At 59.5% G+C, this 23,858-nt stretch overlaps 1 protein-coding gene across 2 annotated transcripts in view; it reads left to right on the top strand.

Moving 5' to 3' along the window:
* The window catches only part of MROH1 (maestro heat like repeat family member 1), a 39,564-nt gene that overhangs the window by 10,239 nt on the left and 5,467 nt on the right, over positions 1–23,858 (top strand). For both annotated transcript variants that reach the window (XM_054708388.1, XM_054708387.1), the window contains exons 8-34: positions 281–432; positions 865–1,005; positions 1,233–1,325; positions 3,641–3,719; positions 3,901–4,014; positions 5,456–5,529; positions 6,307–6,429; positions 8,108–8,212; positions 8,388–8,532; positions 8,673–8,713; positions 8,962–9,103; positions 9,605–9,657; positions 10,036–10,143; positions 10,629–10,748; positions 10,977–11,099; positions 11,757–11,903; positions 11,991–12,017; positions 12,891–13,013; positions 13,203–13,282; positions 13,373–13,484; positions 13,594–13,689; positions 14,240–14,344; positions 16,332–16,467; positions 16,571–16,683; positions 17,013–17,165; positions 20,533–20,687; positions 23,235–23,400. In XM_054708388.1, the coding sequence (XP_054564363.1) occupies positions 281–432; positions 865–1,005; positions 1,233–1,325; positions 3,641–3,719; positions 3,901–4,014; positions 5,456–5,529; positions 6,307–6,429; positions 8,108–8,212; positions 8,388–8,532; positions 8,673–8,713; positions 8,962–9,103; positions 9,605–9,657; positions 10,036–10,143; positions 10,629–10,748; positions 10,977–11,099; positions 11,757–11,903; positions 11,991–12,017; positions 12,891–13,013; positions 13,203–13,282; positions 13,373–13,484; positions 13,594–13,689; positions 14,240–14,344; positions 16,332–16,467; positions 16,571–16,683; positions 17,013–17,165; positions 20,533–20,687; positions 23,235–23,400 (3,026 nt within the window). The remainder of the gene's footprint in view (positions 1–280; positions 433–864; positions 1,006–1,232; positions 1,326–3,640; positions 3,720–3,900; positions 4,015–5,455; positions 5,530–6,306; positions 6,430–8,107; positions 8,213–8,387; positions 8,533–8,672; positions 8,714–8,961; positions 9,104–9,604; positions 9,658–10,035; positions 10,144–10,628; positions 10,749–10,976; positions 11,100–11,756; positions 11,904–11,990; positions 12,018–12,890; positions 13,014–13,202; positions 13,283–13,372; positions 13,485–13,593; positions 13,690–14,239; positions 14,345–16,331; positions 16,468–16,570; positions 16,684–17,012; positions 17,166–20,532; positions 20,688–23,234; positions 23,401–23,858) is intronic.

Here is a 23,858-nt window from a genome sequence, read left to right as displayed (position 1 = left end):
CTGTGTCTGTGTTCTCGTCGTATGAGGACACAGTCCTGTTGTATTAGGGTCCCCCACTGTGACCACGTTTTAACTCATTATATCTGCAAAGACCCTATTTCCAAAAAAGGCCCTGTCCTGAGGGCTTGGACATGAACTTGGCGGGACAGTGCTTGCCCAGTATAGTCCAGGAATCCCAGCCTGGCCGGTGCTCTGGGGTGGTCATCGGTTTGGAAGGAATAGCACACACACTAAGTGTGAAGTCCGCGGCCACTCGCCACTCACCGCCCGGTTGCTGCAGCCCTGCAGCGCTTCAGCGAGAGCACCCTCGAGTACTTGGCCAACCTGGACCAAGCCCCAGACCCCACAGTCAGGAAGGACACTTTTGCCTCCGACATCAGCAGTGCCTACGACACCCTCTTTCACCATTGGCTGCAGAGCCGCGAAGCCAAGGTATGCCTCACCTTGCTGGCCACCCCCTCCCACCCAAGCCTGCCCACCCAGGCCCCTCCCACGCCTGGGCCTCCTGCTCTTCTGCAGGGAGGGATGGAGCTGTCTGGTACACCTGTCCCCATCCAGTGCCCTTCAGGCAGGAGGTGGGACCTCCACAGGGAAGAGACGTGCCCTGTGCAGTCTCACCTGCAGATCCCCTCAGGGTGTACTGACTTCTGAGCCCCAGTTGCCATGGACACCACCTCCCGTCCTCACCCCATGATGCCTTGGGGGAGGGCGAGGAGTGGTGACAGCACTTGGCCTAGCCCCATTAGGACCCTGTCATGTGGTTTCCTCCCATCAGCCCTGGTTCTTGGTTGAATGAGCTCTTTGCCACTCTGCCCCCGGTGGGCTGTGAGCATTGCCGCATGGTTTGTCTTGCTTCCCCTTCAGCTCCGGCTTGCTGTGGTGGAGGCCCTGGGACCCATGAGCCATTTGCTGCCCAGCGAGAAGCTGGAGGAGCAGCTCCCCAAGCTCCTGCCGGGAGTCCTGGCCCTCTACAAGAAGCACGCCGAGACCTCCCACGTGTCCAAGGTGAGAGCTCAGCAGGGTCTGGTCAAGAACATCCCCTCCACTGGAGCAGCAGTGCCCGAGCCGCTCAGGGTCAGTGGTAGCTCCATTGCTCCCCACCACCCGCACCGGGACCTGCACTACCACCTCTCCCAGGTCCCCTTTCCTGATCCCTCCCCTCCCCTCTGACTTCTAGGGGTGGGGGCAGGGCTGGGGCTTCAGGTGGGACTGACAGCCCCTCTGCCCAGCAGAGCCTGGGCCAGATCCTCGAGGCGGCCGTGAGCGTGGGCAGCCGCACGCTGGAGGTCCAGCTGGATTCGCTCCTGGCTGCTCTGCATGCTCAGGTAGGCTGCAGAATGGTGCTGGGGGTGTCTGTGGAAGGCACACTGACATGGGGTGAGTGCAGGGAGCACTCTGGGGGCCCTGGAGGGCCTGGTCTGGTGAGAGGTGTGGAGGTCGTGGGAACTTGGGGGCAGAGCTCCTGTGTCACATGGACGTGGATGAGGGAAATGTCCTCTGACCTCAGTCGATGCCGAGAAAGCTGTTGATGAAGGTCAGCACTCAGTTGTCCTTAGAACTCTCAGCTGCTGGGATCCGAGAGGCCTTCCTTTAACTTGATACAGTTTACTTACCCACACCCTCTGCGTGCATCATACTGAGTGGGAGACAGGCACATTCCCGTCAGGGTCAAGGGCTTGAAGAACCCACTCATCCCAGTTCTAGGAGGAGGGAGACAAATGGGATGTGCTTGGCTCGGTGAGAGGATGATGGGTGTGGGGACGTCCTTATCATTGCATCCCAGTCCTGGTCCCCGCTTTGTGCTTCCCCTCGGTACTGACCTCCTTTTATTTTTATTGTATTTTTAAAATATGTTTTATTGATTCCAGAGAGGAAGGGAGAGGGAGAGGGAGATAGAAACATCAATGATGAGAGAGCATCACGGATCGGCTGCCTCCTGCACGCCCCCCACTGGGGATGGAGTTTGCAACCTGGGCATGTGCCCTGACTGGGAATTGAACCGTGATCTCCTGGTTCATGCTCAACCACTGACCCACACCAGCCCAGCTCTTCAATACTTTTTAAAAAAATTTCCTTATAGATTAAGGTATTACATATGTGTCCATTACCCCCCAACTCCCCATTCATGCCCTTACCCCCATTGTCTGTGTCCATTGATTAGGCTTATATGCATGCATGTAAGTCCTTTGGTTGATCTCTTCTATACTTTTTAAATCACATCTTTAAAAGTTTTTGGCCTCCATTCAGGTAACTTACAAAGTGTGTGTTCATCGCTATTTATGGCATTGGTAAGGCTTCTGGTCACAATGGGGCTATTAGTAAGTTTTTGGGTAGTTGAAGTTACGTGTGGATTTTTGACTGCTTGGGGGTCAGCGCCCCTGACGCCTCGAGTTCAGGGGTCAACTGTATCAATGACTGCTTGTTGCCTCTCCCGCCAGAGGGAGTTCTGTGTGAGGTTGGGTTCTGTCTGTTTGCTCACAGCTGTGTCCCACCCCTAGCGTAGCTCCTGTCACCTGCAAGCACTCAGTGGTTCCTGTGTGGATGACTGTCATCCAGAAACCATTCCCGTGGGCACTGAGTCAGCACAGCCCCATGAGAACTCACCACACACATCGACAGCATTTCTCTGCACCAGTAGTGATCCGTGGAAAGGACCTCCCAAAAAAAAGTCCTTTATTTTGGGGCTCTCTTTATATTTGTTTGCATGCAACATAGTTTAATTTTTACATCATCCTAATCTGTCTTCTATTTTACAACGCAAGTTTCCTTATTCTTAGCCCCTTGATCCCACATTTGCTTGCCAGAGTCTCCCATTTCCTTGTACTTATATTGTTGAATCCGCCCAGAATTTACTTTAGGGAAAAGCGAGTGAGAATTCAGGTTTGCCTTTCTTCCACGTGACCACCAATTTGCATTAGTTACTGCTGTAACTGGTGACTGAAACGCAGCACCTTAAACAGACACTGTATCTCGCAGTCACATGGCCAGACACCCCAGAGCCCCTCGCCAGAGGCTCTGCCCAGGTCCTGGGCGGCTGCCCACACGGGGCTCCCTCTCGTGGCTGCAGGCAGAGGCGTGGTTCCTGGCCACATGGCTCTGCTTAGGACTGCTTGGGGGGGGTCCTCAGGACCTGGCTCTCCTCTTCCAGAGTGGGAGCTTGGCAGGAGAGCAGGCAGGAGGAGAGCCTTTTGTGACCAGGTCAGGGCTCTACCATGGAACCTCTAGTGCAGCACCTGCCACGTGTAAGCCCTGCCCCCACCTGCTTCTCCAGCTCTGAGAACTGCCTGAGCACAGCTGGGCAGGGCCTGTGGGTCAGGGCTTCCCTGCACTGTCAGTCACCTCTCTGGTTCACAAGCTGGGCTCTACTGAAGCCGGCAAACTCCTCCCCCTCGAGACAGCCCAGCCGTGTGCATGGGAATCCCGTTAGCCTCCCTGTCCGCCCACTCCACCCCATCCCCACCCCCACGCCGCAGGGGAGGCCAGCCCATGACCTGCACCTGGCTGTGGCTGGTTTGGGTAGATGCCAGGGCCCTCAGCAGTGTGTGAGCTGGGTGCTTTGTCAGGAGCACGTGTGGCCTGCTCTCCCGCCCAGCCAGGCCCAGGGCAGCAGTGCCATCATCACCCCTGTCCCTGGCCGCAGATCTGTGTGCCTGTGGAGACTACCAGTCCCCTGGTGACGAGCAACCAGAAGGAGGTGCTGCGCTGCTTCACGGTGCTGGGTGAGTGGCCGCCTGGCCTGGGTATGGGCCTGGTGGCAGCCTCGGCGTGGGTCCACCTCTGCCTGTGCCTGTGTGGGGCTCCAAGAGCCTCAGTCCCAAGTGTGCCCCCTGCTGGTGGGTTTGGAGGTGTAGGCAGCAAGGAGCAGGGGCAAATCCTTACTGTCTGTGAGTTCCCCTGCAGCGTGCTGCTCGCCCGAACGCCTGCTGGCCTTCCTGCTGCCCAAGCTGGACACCAGCAATGAGAGGACCCGCGTGGGCACCCTGCAGGTTCTGAGGCACATCATCAACTCAGCCGGTGAGTGCACAGGGCAGTGCCTGAGAATCTGGTGAGAGGGGCGTCTCACTTTGAATTCTTTAAAAATGTTCCCAACCTTCTATTTTGCAAAATTTGGCCACGTGCTGTGGTTGGATGGCCTAGAGTCACAAGATGAGACAGACCATGTCTGCAGCAGCTGCCCTGGAGGGACCATGGCTGGTTCCTCCAGGACCCTCAGGAAAGGTGCTCGCTCCTCCCCTTTCTTCTGGCCCCACTCATTGTTACTGAAGAATCTGAGGGGTCGCACGCTGGTCTTGGATGGGCCTTCGGGGAAGTGGGGCCAGTTGTCCTGTAGAACATCCCTAGGTCTGCTTGTGTCTGACGGTTTCCTCACAGTAGGATGGAAGGTTCCACGTTTCCTGCTTTGATGGCTGATTTGCCCAGCACAGAGCTGGAGCCTATTTCGCACTGCGTTGTGTTCTCAATGCGTCTTGAACTGTCCTGTTACCGCCTGCGTGCAGAAGCCACATGAGGCCTGCAGTCTGCGGGCTGGAAGGGCTTTTTTTTTTTTTTTTAATATATTTTATTGATTTTTCACAAAGAGGAAGGGAGAGGGATAGAGAGTTAGAAACATCGATGAGAGAGAAACATCGATCAGCTGCCTCCTGCACACCCGCTACTGGGGATGTGCCTGCAACCAAGGTACATGCCCTTGACTGGAATCGAACCTGGGACCCTTGAGTCCGCAGGCTGACGCTCTATCCACTGAGCCAAACCAGTCAGGGCTGGGAGGGCTTTTTAACATGAACAGGCTGCAAAGGCGGAGCAGAGGTGATGGAGACCTCACGCGGCCCTGCGTCGGCAGGGTCTTCTCTTCAGCCCGCTAGGGAGCAAGGGTGCTGACCCCGTCTCATGAGGGTCAGGGTCGGGCCGGGTCACTAACAGCACCGTGGATGTGAGGCAGCTTGGAGAGGGGTAGGGACAGGGGACAGTGGCAGCCCAGACAGACCCTGCCTGCAGCACACTGGCTCCTGAATAAGGACCCCCCACTCCATTGTTTCAAAATTCTTGTTTGGGACTTTCTAAGTTTTGTATCATCTTTGCCCATCTTCTATATTTTTTAAAAATATTTTTAATTGATTTCAGAGGGGAAGGGAGAGGGAAAGAGAGATAGAAACATCAGTGATGAGAGAGAATCATTGGGCCTTTATACTTGGTCAGTTTTGCTGGTTATAAAATTTTTGGTTCACATTTCCTTGACTGTCCTGTTGCCCTAAACGGCCGACCTTTCTAGCTTTTTAATGGGAATTTATCTCCTGGAGAGAAGTGGTGGGCTTTGCTTATGTGCTCCCCTCTCCCCCACGTGGAGGGCCATGCTGAGGCCAGGCCCCACCACAGGGCCTTGGGGCTCCTGGTGGTGAACAGGCCAGCTGGCCTCGGTCTCAGTGGCGAGGCTGAGCCACCGGTTCGTTTCTTGCAGCTGCTCAAATGGAAGTTAAGAAGCCCTTCATCCTCTCCTCTATGAGGCTTCCTCTTCTGGACCCCAACAGCAAGGTAAGGGGCAGGGCCAGCGGAGTTGGGCCCTCGACTGCTGCAGAGAGTGGCCAGGCCGGGATCTGCACCAGCTCTGACTGGGTGCGGCCCGCAGCCAGCCCTCAGCATCAGTGTGTGCGGGCATCATCAGTTGTGTGTCTGGGCATCCCACACCTTGCTCCTGACAGTTCCCAGGCACGAAGGTAGACACTGGTCCCAACACCACCCTCAGGTTCGAGAATTCTCTAGAAGGACTCCAGAACTCACGAGAGCTGCCATCCTCAGTATTGGCTCATTGCAATGAAAAGACAGAGCAACCTCAGCCGGGAAGGAAGCACATGGGGCAGGCCCACAAGGGCAGGATGGGAGCTCCAGTCGCCCTGTCCCCGTGGAATCGTGGGCAGGGATGTGAATGCACAGAGGCTGCCACTCCGGGGGCCCCTGGCCTGCCTCAGGGTCTTCATCGGGGCTCCCATCATGTAGACCTCGGTTGCCAGCCCCTTGAAGGCTGAGCTGGAGCGAAGTGGCCCGGGAGGAGGTGACCTGGCCGTGCCCTCAGGTGGAGCCACTGCGGGGCTGGAAGGCAGGCTCAGGACTCCCAAGGGAGTTTTGGTGACAGCTGAGTTTTGGTGACCCTTCAGAGAGAGGCCCCTCAATTGCCAGCTGGGGAAGGGGTAGGAGGATCCCAGCCCCAAATGTGAGGCACCTTTGAGGGGCTGTGAGAAAGGCACAGGTGCAGGCAGAGAAAAGGGCGAGATTCCTGTGTCCAGACGACTGTCCAGGCCTGTCCCTCTGCAGGTGAAGCGGGCGGTGGTGCAGGTGATCAGCGCCATGGCCCACCATGGCTACCTGGAGCAGCCCGGGGGCGAGGCGATGCTGGAGTACATCGTGCAGCAGTGTGCACTGCCCCCCGAAGCCCAGGTAAGGGCCCCCCCGCCCCCGCTGGGGCTGGGGCCTGTCAGCTCTGCTGGAGAGTGGGCACCAGAAGGTGCGTGGCCCCAGGTGGGGGCAGGCGGAGCGGGCCCAGCACCTTTCTCTCGAGTCAGTTGGGGCCCCTGCGCCCCAGTGGTCACGTCCTCAGACAGGAGAGACAGAACAGGCATGGGGCTCTCTTTGAGGCTTTTCTATTTAAAATGTTACTAAGCAAATCCCACTTTTCTTCTGGAGGGAGAGCGAGCTAGACCCTGGTGAATGAAACAGGCACTATTGGGTGGTCTGCCCTCCCTGCTGCCAGCCTTGGGGAACATGGGGCCTGGTCGCCCTCCCACTCTGGGCCTGGTCTCCTCGGGCGCTCACGGCCCCATGTGTCTTCTCCGATCATCTGGTCGCAGCCTCTGCCTGAGTTTGAGTTGGATTGTTTGTTTCCTTGTTCTTGAGTAGTGAGAGTTCTCTGGGTACAAGTTCTCAGTCAGATTTGGGTTTGTAAAGATGTTTTGACACCTCTGTTGCATGGTGTCTTTATATTCTCAACAGTGGAGCTGAAACAATTGGACAAATATGCAAAATAATGAACCTCAGCCAAAACAAAAATTAATATTCAAAATGGATCCTGGACCGAAATCTAAAACCTAAAACTTCTGGAAGACGACATAGGAGAAAGCCCTGGGGTTAAGCAAGGATTTTCTAACTGGCATGGTCTATAAATTACAAAAAACAAAGCTCTTAACTGGGCTTCTGAAACATTAAAACTGCCTTTTGAGAGACACTGTAGTATGTTCTCCAGGGCAGGCATGTTCTTGGCCTGTGTCCTCATAGTTCTGCTCCTGATGGACTTGGATGTGGTCTCGCTAGCCACTGTGAGATAGTTTGCCATTTCTATTTGGGTTCTTTATTAACCCAAAGTTCCTCTCAGGGCATTCAACCTTTTCTAGAGGAACGGCTTTCCGTGGCTGTTGTGCATTTGTAACTTTATTGCATCATCTGCATTGAATCTGGCGAGGTATAGTTCCGCTTTTAAGAGTCTGTTCAGATCCTTTTTTGGCCTAATGGGTGGTCAGGCCTTCACAGTTGTTTCTGTGTGTTTGGTGTGTTTTTAGAGTGAGCTTAAACATTGCAGTTCCAGGCCTGCACACCCTAGTGTTTCTCCTTGGCTTGGGCCTCCCGCGAGTGGGGTCAGCCTGCACAGCCCTGCAGCTGCCGAGTGTGGTGCTGGGCGCTGGTGCTCCGAAGCAGGAGTGGAAGGCAGGCAGAGCACTCGGAGGCAGGTCACTCTTGGATGCACGCTTCTCAGAGGCCCCGCACTGTCTGGAGGTTGTAGTCTGTTCCTGGTCGAAGGGGGCGTGTTCTCAGGCGGTGACCCCCATTTCTGCAGACGTCAGCAGGGCCAGAGTCAGGGGTGAGGTTACTCCTCAGGCAGTCAGTGGCCCACAGGACATGCGCAGGGTTTCCTTTACTTTGGAGACTAGACCTAAGCCAGTGAGCCTGCTTTCTTGGGCGAGTTGAGTGCAGACTGCATTTCCCGTCCATGGGGACGTGGCTATCCCCTGGGTGGTGGCTGGGCAGGGTCTGACCTTACGGCCCAGAGCCCATGGCCCGGTAACCCTGGGTCACAGCCATGCTGTGTGCGCTCCACGTGCTCCTGCCTCGCCCCGTCCCCCAGCATCAGAAGCCCAGTGGCGAGGAGGAGCCCCAGGCCGACAGCGTGCGTGACATCAGCGTCAGCACCCTCTACCTGGTCAGCACCACCGTGGACAGGATGAGCGATGTGAGTGTGCGCCCCGCCCCGCCCTGTGACTGACCACGCCCTTCGGGCCCCTGGGTCCAGGGCCTATTGACTGGCCAAACCTTCCTGAACTCCGCGGGGCTTGCGGGGGTGTGGCGGCAGAGCCTCCCCAAGGCTGTGGCCCCCGCGGCCGCACTGACCATGGCACTGCCCCTAGGTCCTCTGGCCGCACCTGCTCGAGTTCCTCACCCCCGTGCGCTTCACGGGGGCGCTGACCCCGCTCTGCCGGAGCCTCGTGCACTTGGCCCAGAAGAGGCAGGAGGCGGCGGCTGACGCCCCCCTCATCCAGTACGACGGCAACGGTGCGCAGCTGGTGTGCGTGGCCCCGTCCCCAGGCCCCGCCCCTCACTAGCCCCGCCCCTCTAGGTCCCTGCCCCTTGCTAACCCCGCCCCCACCCACCTCGCCCTGGAAGCAGCTCTGAGAGTCCTGTCTCCCTTGCAGTGACCCTGCCATCTCCATACGCCATAGCCACGAGGCTTCTGGTGAGCATGCAGCTCCCTCCGAGGGATCGGGAGAGGAGTGGGCGCTCCCCTCTGTCCCTGGGAACCCCCGTGCTCACGGCGCTGTCATGGCCGAGCAAAGAATGCTGCCTCTCAATGGGGGCCAGACAGGCACTCCCACTTGGGTATCGGGGATCTGTGTCTTGAGGGGCTTGTTGCCTCCACCCCAGTACCTCGTGGGCGGTCTTATGGTCCGGCATGGGCGCGAACTCCCACCTGCGCCTCTGCAGACCGTGTCTTCCAGCCCCTACCTGGGGGGCAGCCGTGGGGCGGCCTCGCTGTGCCTCCTGAACGTCCTGCATCGGGACATCCACCCTTTGCTGGGTCAGCGGTGGGCAACGACCATCGCCCTGCTGCTGGAGTACCTGGAAGGTGAGGCCCCAGGAGGTGGGGGCCCCTGCACCCCACTATGCCTGTCAGGGCAGCTCTGGCCTGTGAGGACCAGGATTCCCTAATTGGGAAGAAATAGCCTCCACTGGGGTTCAGAGAGGGTCTAGACAGCAGGCCCAAGGGTGCTCCTGCTGGTGTCACTTGGGAGCACCTGGATGTGGGCCCCTCTGGGTTTTCTTTGTGCTCTGGAAGGTGGGGCAGGGCCAGGTGGGGTGCTGGGTGGGGCCTGGGCTGGGTGGGGGGGCTGGGTGGGACCTGAGCCAGGTGGGGGTGCTGGGCGGGGCCTGAGTCAGGTGGGAGGTGCTGGGTGGGGCCTGGGCCTGGGTGGGAGTGCTGGGTGGGACCTGGGCCAGGTGGGGGTGCTGGGCAGGTCCTGGGCCAGGTCGGGGTGCTGGGCGGGGCCTGGGCTGGGTGTTCTGAACACTCCATTCTTGTCTGTGTGACGGGCCTGCCTGGCAGGCTGACTGGTGATTGTCATTTCAGAACATACTGAGAAGACCCTGTCACAGAAGGAATGGGAGGAAAAGCTGTTGGTGGTGAGAGAAGGGAGAAGAGACTGAGGTGTGGCCAGCCTGGGTAGGGAGAGCTTAGGGGACTGTAGTTTTCTAGGGCTGTGACACCTGCCTTGACCGAGTGGCATGCCTGGGGGAAGGACAGATGGATGTCTCTGGGTGAGGACTGTCACAGATTGCCCGGACTGCTGTGACAGCCAGAGTTCAGGGGCTCTGAGCTGCCCAGCCACGGCGCCTTCTGTCTTCCATTGCCTGGCCCAGAGCTGTCCGCACCCTCACCCACTGCATGTCTGCCTGGACTCGAGGGTCACCCACCACCATTCAGAACCATGGCACAGGACCACCCTCCCAGCCCGTCCTGGGAGGCTGAGTTCCCAGCCTCACCATTGCTCCTGCCTGCAGTTCCTTCGGGACAGTCTTGCTGTTGTGTCTGACAACACGTGGATCTGCCAGCTGAGCCTGGAGATGTGCAAGCAGCTACCCTGCTACAACGGGATGCCCCAGGAGAAGGTGCGGGGGGGGGGGAGCCCCAGGAGAAGGTGCAGGGGGGGAGCCCCCAGGGGAAGGTGTGTGGGGGGGGAAGCCCCAGGAGAAGGTGCGGGGGTGGAGCCCCAGGAGAAGGTGCGGGGGCGGGGAAGCCTCAGGGGAAGATGTGAGGGGGGGTCCAGGAGAAGGTGCCCAGGTGGGGGGCACCCTGGGAGAAAGTGTGGGGGAATAGTCTGCTGGGGTTTTCTGGGCACAGTCCTTAGGTCCAAGCTCTTGGGCTTTGATTCTGCGTCACTTGGTACCTGAGCCTACCTCTGGGCCCTTGTGGCTCTGGCAGAGCCGAGAAGAGAAGGCCTATGAGCCGCCTCATAGTGGCTGGTGGCTAGAGACTCCCCGCTCAGGCAGTGGCCAGAACCACAGGTTCCCAACAGCCCCTCCCATGTTGGCTGGCAGTGCCGGGCCTCCCTCCACCGGGCACCAGCGCAGTGCACTCCCTGGCTTTGCTGCAGAACTTCCTGTACAAATGTGTGGGGACCACCCTGGGTGCTGCTTCCAGTAAGGACGTGGTGAGGAAACTCCTGCAGGAGCTGCTGGAAACAGCCAGATACCAGGAGGAGGCCGAGCGTGAGGTGCCAGCACCCACCCCCACCCCCCAAAGTCCTGGGCCCACGACTGGCTGGCAGTGTTCACTGTCCTCTCTTAGGCACTAGTGAGTGTGAGTGTATATGTGTGTGCTGTGCACAGATGCAACCATAGGGTGTGTGCAGTGTGCATGCATAATGCATGCTCCTCCTGTCCTCACCCCCAAACCCCTGTCTATCACTGCCCGGGTGTGAGTGCCCCATGCACTTCCCCAGGGCCTGGCCTGTTGCTTTGGGATCTGTGCCATCTCTCACCTGGACGACACCCTGGCCCAGCTGGAGGACTTTGTGAGGTCGGATGTGTTCAGAAAATCCATCGGCATCTTCAACATTTTTAAGGTGCAGCAGTTGGTCCAGGGAGGAGGTCTGATGGGACTAGACTGGGTTCTACGGTCCTGGGCGGTGGGGCAACCTGGCTCTGGGTGCCCTGCAGGCCAGGGGTGGGGTGGGGAGCTGCATCCAGCCTCTGTTTCCTCGTGGGTGGAGTGACTGAGTGTGGGCTCCCCCTCAGCCCGTGTCAAGGGGCACCCAGCCCTCCTCCTGGGTGCCCCTGTTCCTCTCTGCCCCCTGGTGGCCGGTAGAGGCTGCGTTCTTGCCAAAACCCATTACAGGAGGGCTGGGTGCCTGCCCCCTAGGCCGGTCCCAGTCACAGACTCTCAGGGTTGGGCTGTGTGCATAGGGCCGACCCGCACTCCTGTGTGTAGGTGTGAGCAGGCCCAAGGGCGGAGGAGACCCTGGCTCGGCTTCCTCCTGCTTGACCCTCCCACCTTGTTCCCTGCTCAGACCTTTGGTCTGTCCCTTGGTCCCCAAAGAGCCTAGATCTGGGCTCTCCTGGGGCTGGTATGGTCGGTTAAGCCTCTGATGTTGCTGGCAGCCATGCCTTCTCCCAGAGAGACTTGGGGCTTGCGTGGGAGGCCTCCTGTGCGGGGTGTGGGATGCAGGGCAAGAGCTAGAGGGGGCTGTGTGATTGAGGCCTGCTGCCCCCGCCCCGCCTAGGACCGGAGCGATAATGACATAGACAAAGTGAAGGGCACGCTGATCCTGTGCTACGGGCATGTGGCGGCGCAGGCCCCCCGCGAGCTGGTGCTGGCCAGGGCTGAGACCGACATCCTGCGGAACATGTTTCAGTGCTTCAGCACCAAGGTGGGCACAGGGCGGGCGTCCGGGGCGGGCACTGACGCCATGACCTAGCATTGCACATGTTAATGCCTCTCACTTTTTGTTGTTCAGGTTCTGGGAATAAAGGTAGAGACCAAGGTACAGTGTGTAGGAGATAAGCGTGGACTGTGCTTTTCTCTCTCTGCTGGGCTGGGCTTCACGGGAGGAGCCAGGGGGGCATCCTCATGTACCTTGGAGCAGCCCCTCCCCGCTCTGTCCCGGGCTCTGGATGGCGGTGGGAAGAGGTTGGCAGGCAGGGCAGGGAGATGCGGACCTCAGTCCTTCTCCTGGCTCCGCTCCCCTATGTTCATGGGGCTGGCCTCACAGCCGCTCCTGGGAAAAGGCTAAGCTCGGAGGTAGCGACAGTGGCCTCTGGCCTCACTAACATGTTTCCTGCTGGGACCTCTGGCACTAACCCGGAAGCCCCTCTGTGACCGTTGGGCCCTCCCCTCAAAGACAGACCCTCTCTTCTCCTGGGGTTGCTGGGGGAGGGGCTGTCCTAAGAGTTGTCCCCCCGCAGCCCATTAGAGTGGTGGTGGGGAGACCACCCATGCCCCCCGGACAACTGCCCTCACTACCTTCCTCAAACCCTCAGAGGCCAGGTTGGTGGGACAGGCAGGGGCATCCCCATCTGGTGGGCTTTTCTTGAGTGTGCTTCCTTCTCCCACCTGGGGGGAGCCTTCCAGCCACAGGATGCAGGGGACACAGGACAGAGCTCGCCATCTACCTGCAGGGCCTGCCCACAGCCACGACCAGGGGCCTCAGGGCCTGGGCCAGGCAGAGAGCCGAGTGCCTCAAGGTGCCTTCACAGGTGCCCTCTTGTCCTTGTGGCTTTGACAAGCCCTTAAGAACAGGCTGTGTGGTCTGGCCTCTTGCTGTGGGCAGCCCCTCTTTATGGGCTCAGCCTGTGAACCCAGGGGCAGTGGCTGGGGAGCAGTGTCGGCGGCTTCCTGCAGCCTGCTGTCCCTGCAGGACCCGGGCCTGCAGCTGTGCCTCGTCCAGAGCGTGTGCATGGTGTGCCAGGCCATCTGCAGCAGTGCGCAGGCCGGCTCCTTCCACTTCGCCAGGAAGGCCGAGCTGGTGGCCCAGATGATGGTGAGGCCGTGCGGCTCTGGGGTGCCCGGGGCGGCTGGAGGGCTCTGACTTGGACAAGGGGAGGTGGGTCTGGGGAGGCGGGGCACGTGCAGTGAGGGCCCAGCACCTACTGGGCACAGCAAGGTGGGAGCCGGACGGGGAGGAGAGCCAGTGCTTCAGCTCAGGGCTGAGTCACCTGCTGCCCCTCAGGACTTCATCAAGGCAGAGCCCACGGACTCCCTGCGAACGCCCATTCGGAAGAAGGCCATGCTCGCCTGCTCTCACCTGAGGTATCCTTTCCTCTGGGCATGGGCTCCTGGGGTGAGGGCACAGGGGTGGAGGTGCGACTGGACAGACCCCGCCCTTAACTTGCCCCGCAGCTCCCTGGAGCCCGAGCTGGAAGAGCAGGTGCAGTCGGACATGATCCACAGCTGTCTGCACAGCGTCATGGCTGTGCTGCCCGAGCCCGAGGGGGAGGATGGCCCCCAGGAGGTATCTCCATGTGCCCCTCGCCCCCTATCCGTGTCCGTGGGGGGCAGAGAAGAGGCTGCTGTGGGCGGTGTGGTCACTGGTGGGCCGGCACCTCCTTCCCTCCCTCCAGTTCCTGTACCTGGACACCATGCACGCCCTTGAGGATCTGCTGAGGAGCATCCTTCGGCGGAACATGACCCCCCAGGGCCTGCAGCTCATGGTGGAGGTGTGCAATGGGGTGCACTGTCCAGGGGGTGGGCACCTGGCAGCCAATCCTCCATTGTTTTTCAGGACCCTCCTTGCCGAGGGGCAGCACAGGGGCCATTTGGTGCTTTCTCTAGTGGGGGTTTGTGGGTAGGTGTGCAGGTGGGTGGGCCCTCACCCAGATGGGGCCTAGAGCCCATTCCCGCATTTCCTTCATCTCATGGTGCTGGGACCCAGAGACCCTGCAGGTGCCTCAGATGTGAGCTTCTGATAGTCTGGGGCCATCGAGACGCCGGGATGGGCAGGTGGTGGCCATGCTGTCTCCCTCCCTGGGAACACCCCATCCCTCTGTAGGCCCAGCTTGCTCTGGGTCCACCTGGGGGGCCATGTGTGTGGTCCAGGCCAGCAGGACAGGGATGAGCTGCAGCTGTGGTGACCCACCCTGATGTCCTTCTGGCCCCTGAAGCTTGGAAGGGTGGCCTGGCAGGGACACTGACCTGCCCACTGTGCACAGACTCCTGCCTCCTGGGCTGTCCCCATGGGCACCCGTGTGAAACTCCCATCTTCCCCAGCACCTGAGCCCGTGGATCAAGTCCCCGCGGGGCTACGAGCGGGTGCGGGCGCTGGGCCTGAGCGCTTGTCTGCTGCAATTCTTCCTGGAGCACCTGCACGTCAGTGTGAGTAACAGGCAGTGAGCACACAGTTGCCCCCACCTTCCTGACCGTCCCGTCCCTGGGTCCCATGGTCAGGGCCCTCATGTCACCAAGCACTTGGCGGGCTTCCTGCTGTCATCGGCCACCACCCCAGGCTCGTCCCACACCCAGACAGTGTCCGTGCTCTTTGAAGACATGGGCGGAGGCCTGTCGGGGCCAGGAGTGTCCTCAGGGCTGGCCACTGGGAGTTCAGTCTGACGGGGCCCACATGCCACCCAGAACTGATGTGTATATGGTCCCCGGGTGAGGGAATGCATGCTGGGGAGCAGATGAGGGCTCTGGAGGTGGAAGCAGCAGGTAGGCAACGACGGAGCCCGACCACAGGGATGTTGTGGAAAAGGCGGAGACGGGGACAGCTCCGGCGGGTGGTCAGAGCTGGCCCGAGAGCCAGTGTGTGCATTTCAGTGTTTGGTGAGACACATGGAGCTCATGTGTGTGCTCTCCCAGAATTCCAGTGTCCTACGAGGCTGTCATCTAGGTGGTTGGGGTTCATGTGGCACAGCCCTGGCACTCTGTGGCAGGCGGACGGAACCGAGGATGGTAGTTGAGCCGCAGCGGCTGGGAGGGTGGCGCCCCCAGCCCTCCACAGGGTAGATGTGGTTGTCAGTGTGACTCCCCTCACTGGGGCCTACTTACTGCTGACGGTGGTATGGAGGAACCTGGGTTTTTGGATACTTAGTAACTGGGTCATTTACAAGACTCCTCCGTTACTTCTGATGAGCTTTCCGTGAGTTTCCTGTGCTTCTCAGATACATAATCCCGTGCCGCATACCAAATTTCAAACGCTGGGACTGTTGGCTCCCCCTCTTCCCCCCTCCCCCCGTACGTGCACCTGAGTCCCTTCTTCATCCAGCACTTCGGGGACACGGCGAGGCGACACCCCCTCCCTGGGAAGCTTTGCTGCTGGGCCACGTGTTCTTCCTCTCACGCCCCCCATAGCACACGTTTTAATGAGGACACTGGTTCCGGAGTTCATTGATTTGAGAGAAAAGGGGAGAGAGAGTGAGACCTCAATCTGTTGTTCCACTTATTTCTGTATCCCTTGGTCGCTACGTGTATGTGTCCTGACCAGGGATCAAACCTGCAGCCTTGGCATGTCGGGACGGCGCTCCAACCCACTGAGCTACCCGGCTAAGGTCTTAATGAGGACTTTTATCAGGAGCACAGACGATGTTACCAGATGCCTTTTTTTCATCTATCAGGGTGATTATAGGCTTTTTCTCTTGATGTTTTACTATTTTTAAAAAAATGTGCCCAAGCTTTCATTCCTTATGTGGCCAGATCTGCACAGGCCTCCCAATGGCTCCTGCCTTCCGTGTGCACGGCCAGGCTTTCCCCTCTCAGGCTCCCTCGTGCCTGGTCTTCACAGGACCCCATCCAGCGGTAGCCGACATCTGACCTCCCCAAGATGAGCAGCAGCTGGTCACAGGGTTCTTTGCCCAACACTCCAGCCTCCCTCCTCCCACGAATCCCCAGGCTGGTGGCTCCAGGACCAGGAAGCGGGCAGGAGGCAGGAAGGCCCAGGGGTGTGGGTTGGTCGTAACTGGTGGTGAAAGGCCCAGGGCAGGACGCAAGGCTCAGTGTTTGAGGAGAGAAGAAAGGGCCCTGAAAACGGGACCAGGACCAGCTGGTAAAGGGGGTCTCCTGCAGTTCCCTCACCGGGTGGGATTTGCCTCTGGGGCAGGGGGCTTCCCACGGGGGTTGGTGGAATCATCGGAGCCCTGCCCCTCTGCTGCCTGTGGGGCTCCGTCTTTGTCTCCTGATCGGCCCTGCCCTGTGTCCCCTCTTAGGTGCCCCAGTAGACTGCGTATGGCCTGAACTGGGTCCATAGCTGGGTCTAAGTGGTACAGGCAGCACCTGCCCATCCCCTTCATCCCCAGGGCCCCAGCTCCCCTCTCTGACTGTCCCCCCAGCCAGTGTCCCCACAGCACCGCCCACCCCTCCTCTCCAGGCCCTGGTGCCCTTCCACAACCTGGGCCTCCTCGTCGGCCTCTTCTCCCCACGGTGTGCGGACCTGTGGCCTGCCACCCGCCAGGAGGCTGTGAGCTGTGTCTACTCCCTGCTTTACCTCCAGCTGGGCTACGAGGGTGAGCCTCTGGCTGGGCAGAGGTGCCGGAGGGATGAGGAGCAGGCTGGGCCCAGGTGGCCAGGGGGGTCCTGCCCAGCTCCACGTGCCTCCTGCCTCCACAGGCTTCTCCCGTGACTACCGCGATGATGTGGCAGAGCGGCTCCTCACCCTCAAAGACGGCCTTGTGCACCCCGACCCTGCCATCCTCTTCCACACCTGCCACAGCATAGCTCAGGTACCTGCCAGGCACCCACAGAGGGGAGGCCACGGTCTGGGCTGAGAGGGACTCGCAGGAGCCCCTGGCATTGTGGGCGGGGCAGGGCGCTGGACGGGGTGCAGCACCAGGCAGTGGGCTTGGGGCACAGGGATGGGAGCACCAGGCTTCAGTGGGGAGTTGGGGCTTCTGTGACTGGGCCACGGCCCCTGGCACCCCACAGCGCAGGGCCAGGAAGAGGGTGTTGAGGCTGGAGGAGGGGCCTGCAGGCAGAATGGCGCTGGCCCCGCCCAGAGATGCCATGTCTGGAAGCCCTTCCTCTGCTTTCTGACGCACAGCCCTCTTCCTAGATTATTGCGAAGCGCCTCCCGCCGGATCAGCTCATCAACCTCTTGCTCACCTTGTTTGAGAGCCTGGGAGACCCCGACAAGAACTGCTCCCGAGCGGCTACAGTCATGATCAACTGCCTGCTGAAGGAGCGGGGCAGCATGCTGCTGGAGAAGGTGAGGTGGGGCGGGCTGGACAGGGGGCGTGGAGGCATTTTATGGGCGTGGCTTCTGGGGAGGGGTGTGGCTAGGCATGGACCTTGGGTCTATCTAGACCTGTGGGGCGGGGCCTGGGTAAGTGGGGGCTCCCTACTCTGCCCCCTTTCCCTGCGGATCTAATAGGGACAAATTCTCTTTTGTGTGAAGACTGAGAATTTGGCAAAAGTCACTCCGTTCAGAAAGTAAGGTGGGAAAAGGGAATGGTAAGCAAAATGCTCCAGGGGTGGAGTTGGAAGCTGGTGAGGTCTCAGGCCCTGAGAGCAGAAGGTGCCTGCACAGAGGGCCCGCAGCAGGCTCACCCGGAGAAGCCGCTGAGTACGCACCGCTGCGACTCCCCAAAATGACTGCAGGTTGGAGGCTCCAAGTACCAGGTGGCCACGGGAGTGCGAGGGTGGGTCCCTTCCAGTGGGTGTGCCATGGCTTTCCATGAGTTCTAGTTGCGTTTCTGCATGTTGCCTGCTGCTCCAGCGTCACAGCGGGCCTGGCCCATCTTTCTCCTGGGCTGTTTGTGCCTTTCTTACTGGTTTGCAGCGGTAGGTGATACCCTGTGGACAGGATTTCCTGTCGGATAGCGCCAAGGTCTTCTCCTCAGGGGGGGTAGGGTGAGCAGGCAGTTTGTGATGGGGGTTAGCGCTGTGAGGCTGGAGAGGAACGGCACTCAGGCGGGGTGGCGCTGGCCTCAGGACCGGGGAGGGGAAGTGTGGCAGGAGGCTGGGAAGAAGGCACAGCTGTGACAGTCGGGGTTTGCTGGGCGAAGGTTTGGCTTTTATTTTGCATTTAGTGGGGCTTCCGGGTCAGATGTGAGTGGTAGGAAGGGGTGCTGTGGCTCTGGGCAGGCGGAGGGGGACCGGCCAGCTGGAGGCAGTGGCCACTGGTGGTCCCAGTGCACTCATAGCGGCCCTTTCGTGTCTTTCCTTTCAGCTGTAGACAGACACTTGGGTTGCTTCTGTCTCTTAGCTTCTATTTTAAGAATAAGGCTGTGAACATGGTGTGTAAATATCTTCTTTACATTTGTTTTCTGTTCTTTTGGGTAGATACTCAGAAGCGGAATTGCAGGGTCATATGGTGTAAATCTGTTTTGATTTTTTGAGGAACCACCATACTGTTTTCCATAGTAGTTGCACCAGTTTACATTCCCACCAGCAATGCATGAGGATTCTGACTTTACATCCTCGCCAGCGCTGATTATTGCCCGTTTTGTTGTATAGCCAGCCTGATGAGTGTGACGTGGTGTCTCCTGTGGGCTTTTTGTTAATCCTCACTGAGGATACTTTTCCCATCGATTCCTAGAGAGCAGAAGAGAGGGAGGGAGATGCAGAAAGAGGGAGAGAGGCGTCAATGTGAGAAAGACACATGGATTAGTTGCCTCCCACATGTGCCCCCACCAGGGCCGGGGATTGAACATGCAACCCAGGTACATGCCCTTGTCCGGGAATCAAACTAGATCCTGTGGGGTGCGGGCCAACGCTCTAACCGCTGACCCACAGCGGCCAGAGCTCCCCTGTGGTTGCGATTTGCATTTCCCTCACCATTGGTGATGCTGAGCGTCTTCATGGGCGTGTTGGCCATTTGTATGTCTTCTTTGGAGAACGTCTGCTCAAGTCCTTTTCCTCCTTGTAAGTCAGGCTGTGTGATTGTGTTGTTGTTGAGTTCTTTATAAATTCTGGATATTAACCCCTTACCAAGTATACGACTTGTGTTTTTCCCCATTCTGTAGGTTGCCTTTTCGCTCTGTTGATTGTGTCCTTTGATGCATAGACATTTGATGTGTCCCATGTCTATTTTTATTTTTTTATATTTTATTGATTTTTTTTACAGAGAGGAAGGGAGAGGGATAGAAACTTAAACATCGATGAGAGAGAAACATTGATCAGCTGCCTCCTGCACTCTCCCCACTGGGGATGTGCCCACAACCAATGTACATGCCCCTGACCGGAATCGAACCCGGGACCCCTCAGTCCACAGGCCGACGCTCTCTCCACTGAGCCAAACCGGTTTCGGCCCATGTCTATTTTTGCTGTTGGTGTCAAAGAAACCATCGCCAAATCCAGTGTCATAAAGCTTTTCCCATTTTCTTCTAGAAATTTTATAACTTTGGATTCCCCCCCACACACACACACCCTGTTCTTGGTAAAGGCAGGCGCCCCACTTACTGAGCCAGCTGCTGGGCTCCTAGGGGAAAGCTGCCGAGCCATCTCCTTCCAGCTCGGTCACAGACACAGGGGCGGTGGGACACATGTCCGACTCCCAGCTGCAGTGACATGGCCTCTAGTGCCTGGTGCCCACAGGGGTCACGGTGGGCCGCGTTTCCCTTCCTGCCCTACGAGAGCTTGGCAGGGGGCCTCTCGGAGACACCTGGACACTTCCTCTGACATCGAGTCAGAAAATGTGGTTCTAGCAGGTGACGTGTGACCCATGATCGCAAAACAGAGCACATTGTACAGAACAGAGGGCAAGAGCGGGAGGAGGCCTGTGCAGGAAGCATAGCTCAGGCTCAGCACCTCCTACTGCCACACTGCCCGAGCTGGGAGCAGAGGGCGCCTGGTCCAGGAGACATGGCCATGCCCAGGTTCTGGGAGGGGCATGGCGAGTGGGCTGGTCCTCGTTCTATATTCGAGGTGTCAGTGTCCACAAACCTTTGAGAGGGGACCCATGGCACACACCACATGGAAGAGCAGGCAAGGCCTGGCCTGGGGGGTTCACGTCAGCCGGGCCAGCCCCATCTCGGGGTCCCATTGGGCAGGTGTCGGCCAGCCCTGCCCAGGGCCCAGCGGTTGCTGGGGTGCACCGACTGCCAGCAGCTCTGTCCCAGGACCCTGTCCCTGCAGCTCTGTCTCCCGTGTTCACCTCAGACCAAGGTGCTTTCCACGTGTGCAGCATGCAGTGGGGGTCCTTGTGGTCGGGGCCAGCACCTGCTGAGGGCGGGGACCCAGCATGATGAGGCCATGAGGAGGCTCCTCGCTCTGGTTGTCTCACTGGTGGCTTCTGCAGTGGGGGCCGCGGCCCTCCCTCTCCTGGCCCGTCCCAGCCTCAGTCTGGGGATAGGTCAGCCTCCCCTTCCCTCTCCTCCATCCCAGCCCACTGCCCACCTTCTCCTTGGTCAGAGTGCCTGAGGCTTGGACACCCTAAATAGGGAGTGAGGGGCTGTTGGGGCCTGTTGGCCTCAGTGCTCCACACAGATCCAGAGGGCACCAGGCTCCCTTCTCCGCCCCAGCCCCATGAGGGACCCTGCAGCTCCTGGGCTGCCCCCTCCCATGGCCCCATGGACAGCACCTGGCTCCCGGGGTCCTGCTTCCAGGTCTGACGCCGCACCCACCACCCACAGGTGCCCGAGATCATGAGCGTGCTGCGCTCCAAGCTGCAGGAGACCCGCGAGGAGCACGTGCTGCAGTCTGCCCAGCACAGCGTGTATGTCCTGGCGTCCCAGCACTGCGTGGCTGTGGTGACCAGCCTCCTGGGCAGTCCCCTGCCCTTCGACAGGTACCTGGTGTCTACCAGCTGCTGGGATGGGCACCAGCTCAGAGTTCCCTGCGCCCCCAGTTTCCACCTGCCTCTGCACTTGGCACCTCCTTTTGGGAGCTGGCGAGACCCCAGGTCCTGGGGGGGGCCGGGAGACACCCTGTCCTGGGATCACTGTGCCCTCCACGTTTCAGTGGGCACCCTGGGCTCGCGGTCACTTCTCCTGGCCTGTCCTCTGTAGGGTGTCACTCCCACCTGTGAGTAGACCCTGGGGCCTGGCCCTCACTCTGAGCCAGGAAGGGGTTCCCGTCCCCCGTGTCGCACTCCCGGCTCCCGAGCACCCATCAGTGCCCGTCCTCCTGTCCCCCGCGTCTCCTTCGTCACCTCAGCCTGTTGGTGGCCGTTGCTGCCCGCGCTGCCCTTCTGTGCTGCTCCCTCGGTGATGGCGGCCCACTGTCACCCGGAGACCCGGTGCTCTGCGTTGCGGGTCCTGTCAGCCTTGCTTTTGCGCTGGCTCCACAGCCGTCACAGGCGAAGCTCCTCTCCTCTCTGGCGAGGATTTTGCTTTGAGGCGACCTTGGCCGTTGCTTGCCTGGTGCTTCCTCCGCCCTCCCGTCTCGGCCTCGTCATCTTGCTGACGCAGCTGTAACGTCATCTTTCCCACGCATTACTGTGGGGGTCGTACACTCTGCCTCTGTTCCTTCAGGGGTCGTTCTAAAATGACCACGTGGGCCCAGGGGAGGGACCTGCACGGGGCCTCCCTCCAGGCCCTGTGCACACCTGCCCGCCCGCCCGCTGTCGCCGTAGCTCCTGGAGGTCATTCTGGGGCGGTGCCCGCCCGTGTCTGCATGTGGCTCCTCGTCCCTCCCGGGCTTCAGTTTTCATGGGGGCGTCACTTCCAGAAGGGCCTGAGGAGTCACAGGCCCGTGGGCCATGGACGGCCTGTGGAGGGGGCCGTGGGATGTGCTGTCTCTGGCACATGCGCAGTCGCTCCTTCTTTCTGGTCACTTGATGTTTTGTGAGCACCCGGCTGGGACAGGAGTGGGCTGACCTGGGTCAGGGTTGGCACGTGCAGCCCTCCCCCACATCTCACCTGCCTGTTGTTACACAGCCTGTGAGCTGAGAAAATCAGGAGCATGTTTCATGATGTGAAATCACGTGAAGGTCGCGACGTCTCAGTGTCCATGAGGAACGTTATTGGGCCCAGCATGCCCCCTTGTTCCCACAGCAGTGTGCGGCCGCCTGGGGTGCCAGGGGATGGGCCGTCCACCTGCCCACCGCCCATTCCCCTGGTGTGTCCTCGCCATCCTGGTGGGCATGTGCGTCTGTCCACAGGGCCACCAGGGTTTGCTCCTTGCTGAGGGTCTGCTGCTGAAAACGCTGCACTTTGTCAGCTGAGATGTACTTGTTTTTGTTTAGTTTGGTGTGTGTTTTTAATTTGATTTTTTTTTTTTTTTTTTGAGAAAGAAGAAAGGATAGGGGGAGAGAAACATTGATGTGAGAGCAAAAATCAATCAGCTGCCTCCCATATGCCCCCCACTGGGGATCAAGCTGAAACCTGGGCATGTGCCCTGACCGGAAACCAAACCAGGGACCCTTCAGTGCACAGGACGATGCCCAACCTGTGCATCTTGGCATCCCAGCACTGCGTGGGCCTGGAACGTATTCGTTTGCTGCCTTCTTGACGATTGTTTGCAGCGTTTGGAATTCTGGTTCAGCGTTTTCTTTCACTGTGTGTGTCAGATCAGTGGTCGCCAACCTTTCGGCCCTCACGGACCACCAGTTGGCAACTGCTGTCAGATGCTGTGCCGCCTCTGGCTCCTGAGTCTGACTGGCGAGCTGTGTGAGGGTGCCACGCGCTCTCCCTGGACGTGCAGGAGCCATCCCTGGTCACTGACTTGCGCATGTTCTGGGTTGGGCCCAGGGTCCTTGGATTCTGCTGGGCAGTGCTGAGCTTCCTGAATTCTGGACACTTTTCAACCTGATTCTCTTCAGTCTCTTTCTCTGCTCCTGGGACCTAGGTCAGTGTCTGTAGACCTGTCTCCGGTTCCGTCTTCTGGACCCCACCGTGGCCTCTCCCCACGCTGGGTCCTGCTGGTTCCTTCCATCCGTCTTCCAGGTCCCTGCTTCTCCCTTCTGTTGCATCCGGCTGCACGTGTCCACCAAGCAGCGATACACCTCTTCCTAACGGGCGTTGGTGCTCTTTCTGATTTTAGAATTTCCCGTTCTGTCGGGTATTTGGGTTGTCACGTCCTCTGTACACACGCTGACATCAAGCAGAGCCGTCTCCTGTGTCTGAGCCCCGTATGCAGGGGCGTCTGCTTTTCTCACAGGCTGACTTCCGTGTGCCTGGTCTCAGCCACGTGCCGCGCGCTTTGTAGATGCTCCTGGGACCCCTCCCACTGCCTCACTGAGGCCCTCTGTTATGGACCCTGGGGTCAGGGGAGGGGTGAGTTTAGTCTGAGGTCAGGGCACCATTTCCTCCTGGCTGGAGCTGAGTCTGGTGGGCATGTGGGGGGTGGAACTGGGGCTGGCAGTGGCCTCGTGGTGACCACCCTCCCTGCCCAGCCACACCTGCTCCCTGTGGCGGGCACTGGCGGTGGAGCCCGGCCTCAGCGCCCAGGTGCTGGGGCTGCTGCTGGAGAGGATGAGCAGAGACGTCCCCTTCAAGGAGAGCCGGGCCTTCCTGCTGAGCAGCTCCCCCGACCGCGTGGCCACGCTGCTGCCCCTCGCGGTGAGTGCTGCCCCGCTCCCTTCTCCTCACGGGCGGGCTGACCCCACAGGTGGTCTGGGCACTGCCCCCAAAGGCACCTGGCAGCTGCCTAGGGCCCCAGAGCCAGCAAGCTCAGAGCCCAGCCTCGTAAAGGCCTCACAGGTGTCGGTCCCCAAGGGAGACCACTCTGTTTCATCCTTCGGAAAAAATAAACCTGGCTTGGCAGCGATTTCAACAGTAAAGCAGCTGTGAGTTCCCTCCTCCTCTCTGCTGAGGAGTCAAGAGCAGATGGTAGGGGGCTGTGCCCGGGTGGGCACACGGCTCCTGAGCCTCCTCCCGCCCCAGGGGCCCAGCTGGGCAGCCCTTAGGGGTCCCCGCACACCCCAGACCTCTGGTGGGCTAGTCTGGGTCCTAGGAGGCAGGGCTCAGCGTTCGTAGTAGCCGCCCTCCCCTCGTTATATGTGGCCCAAAGGGAGGGT

Source organism: Eptesicus fuscus, chromosome 19 (genome assembly GCF_027574615.1).
Source record: "Eptesicus fuscus isolate TK198812 chromosome 19, DD_ASM_mEF_20220401, whole genome shotgun sequence".
NCBI lineage: Eukaryota > Metazoa > Chordata > Mammalia > Chiroptera > Vespertilionidae > Eptesicus > Eptesicus fuscus.
This window is presented reverse-complemented; position numbering and strand designations above follow the sequence as displayed.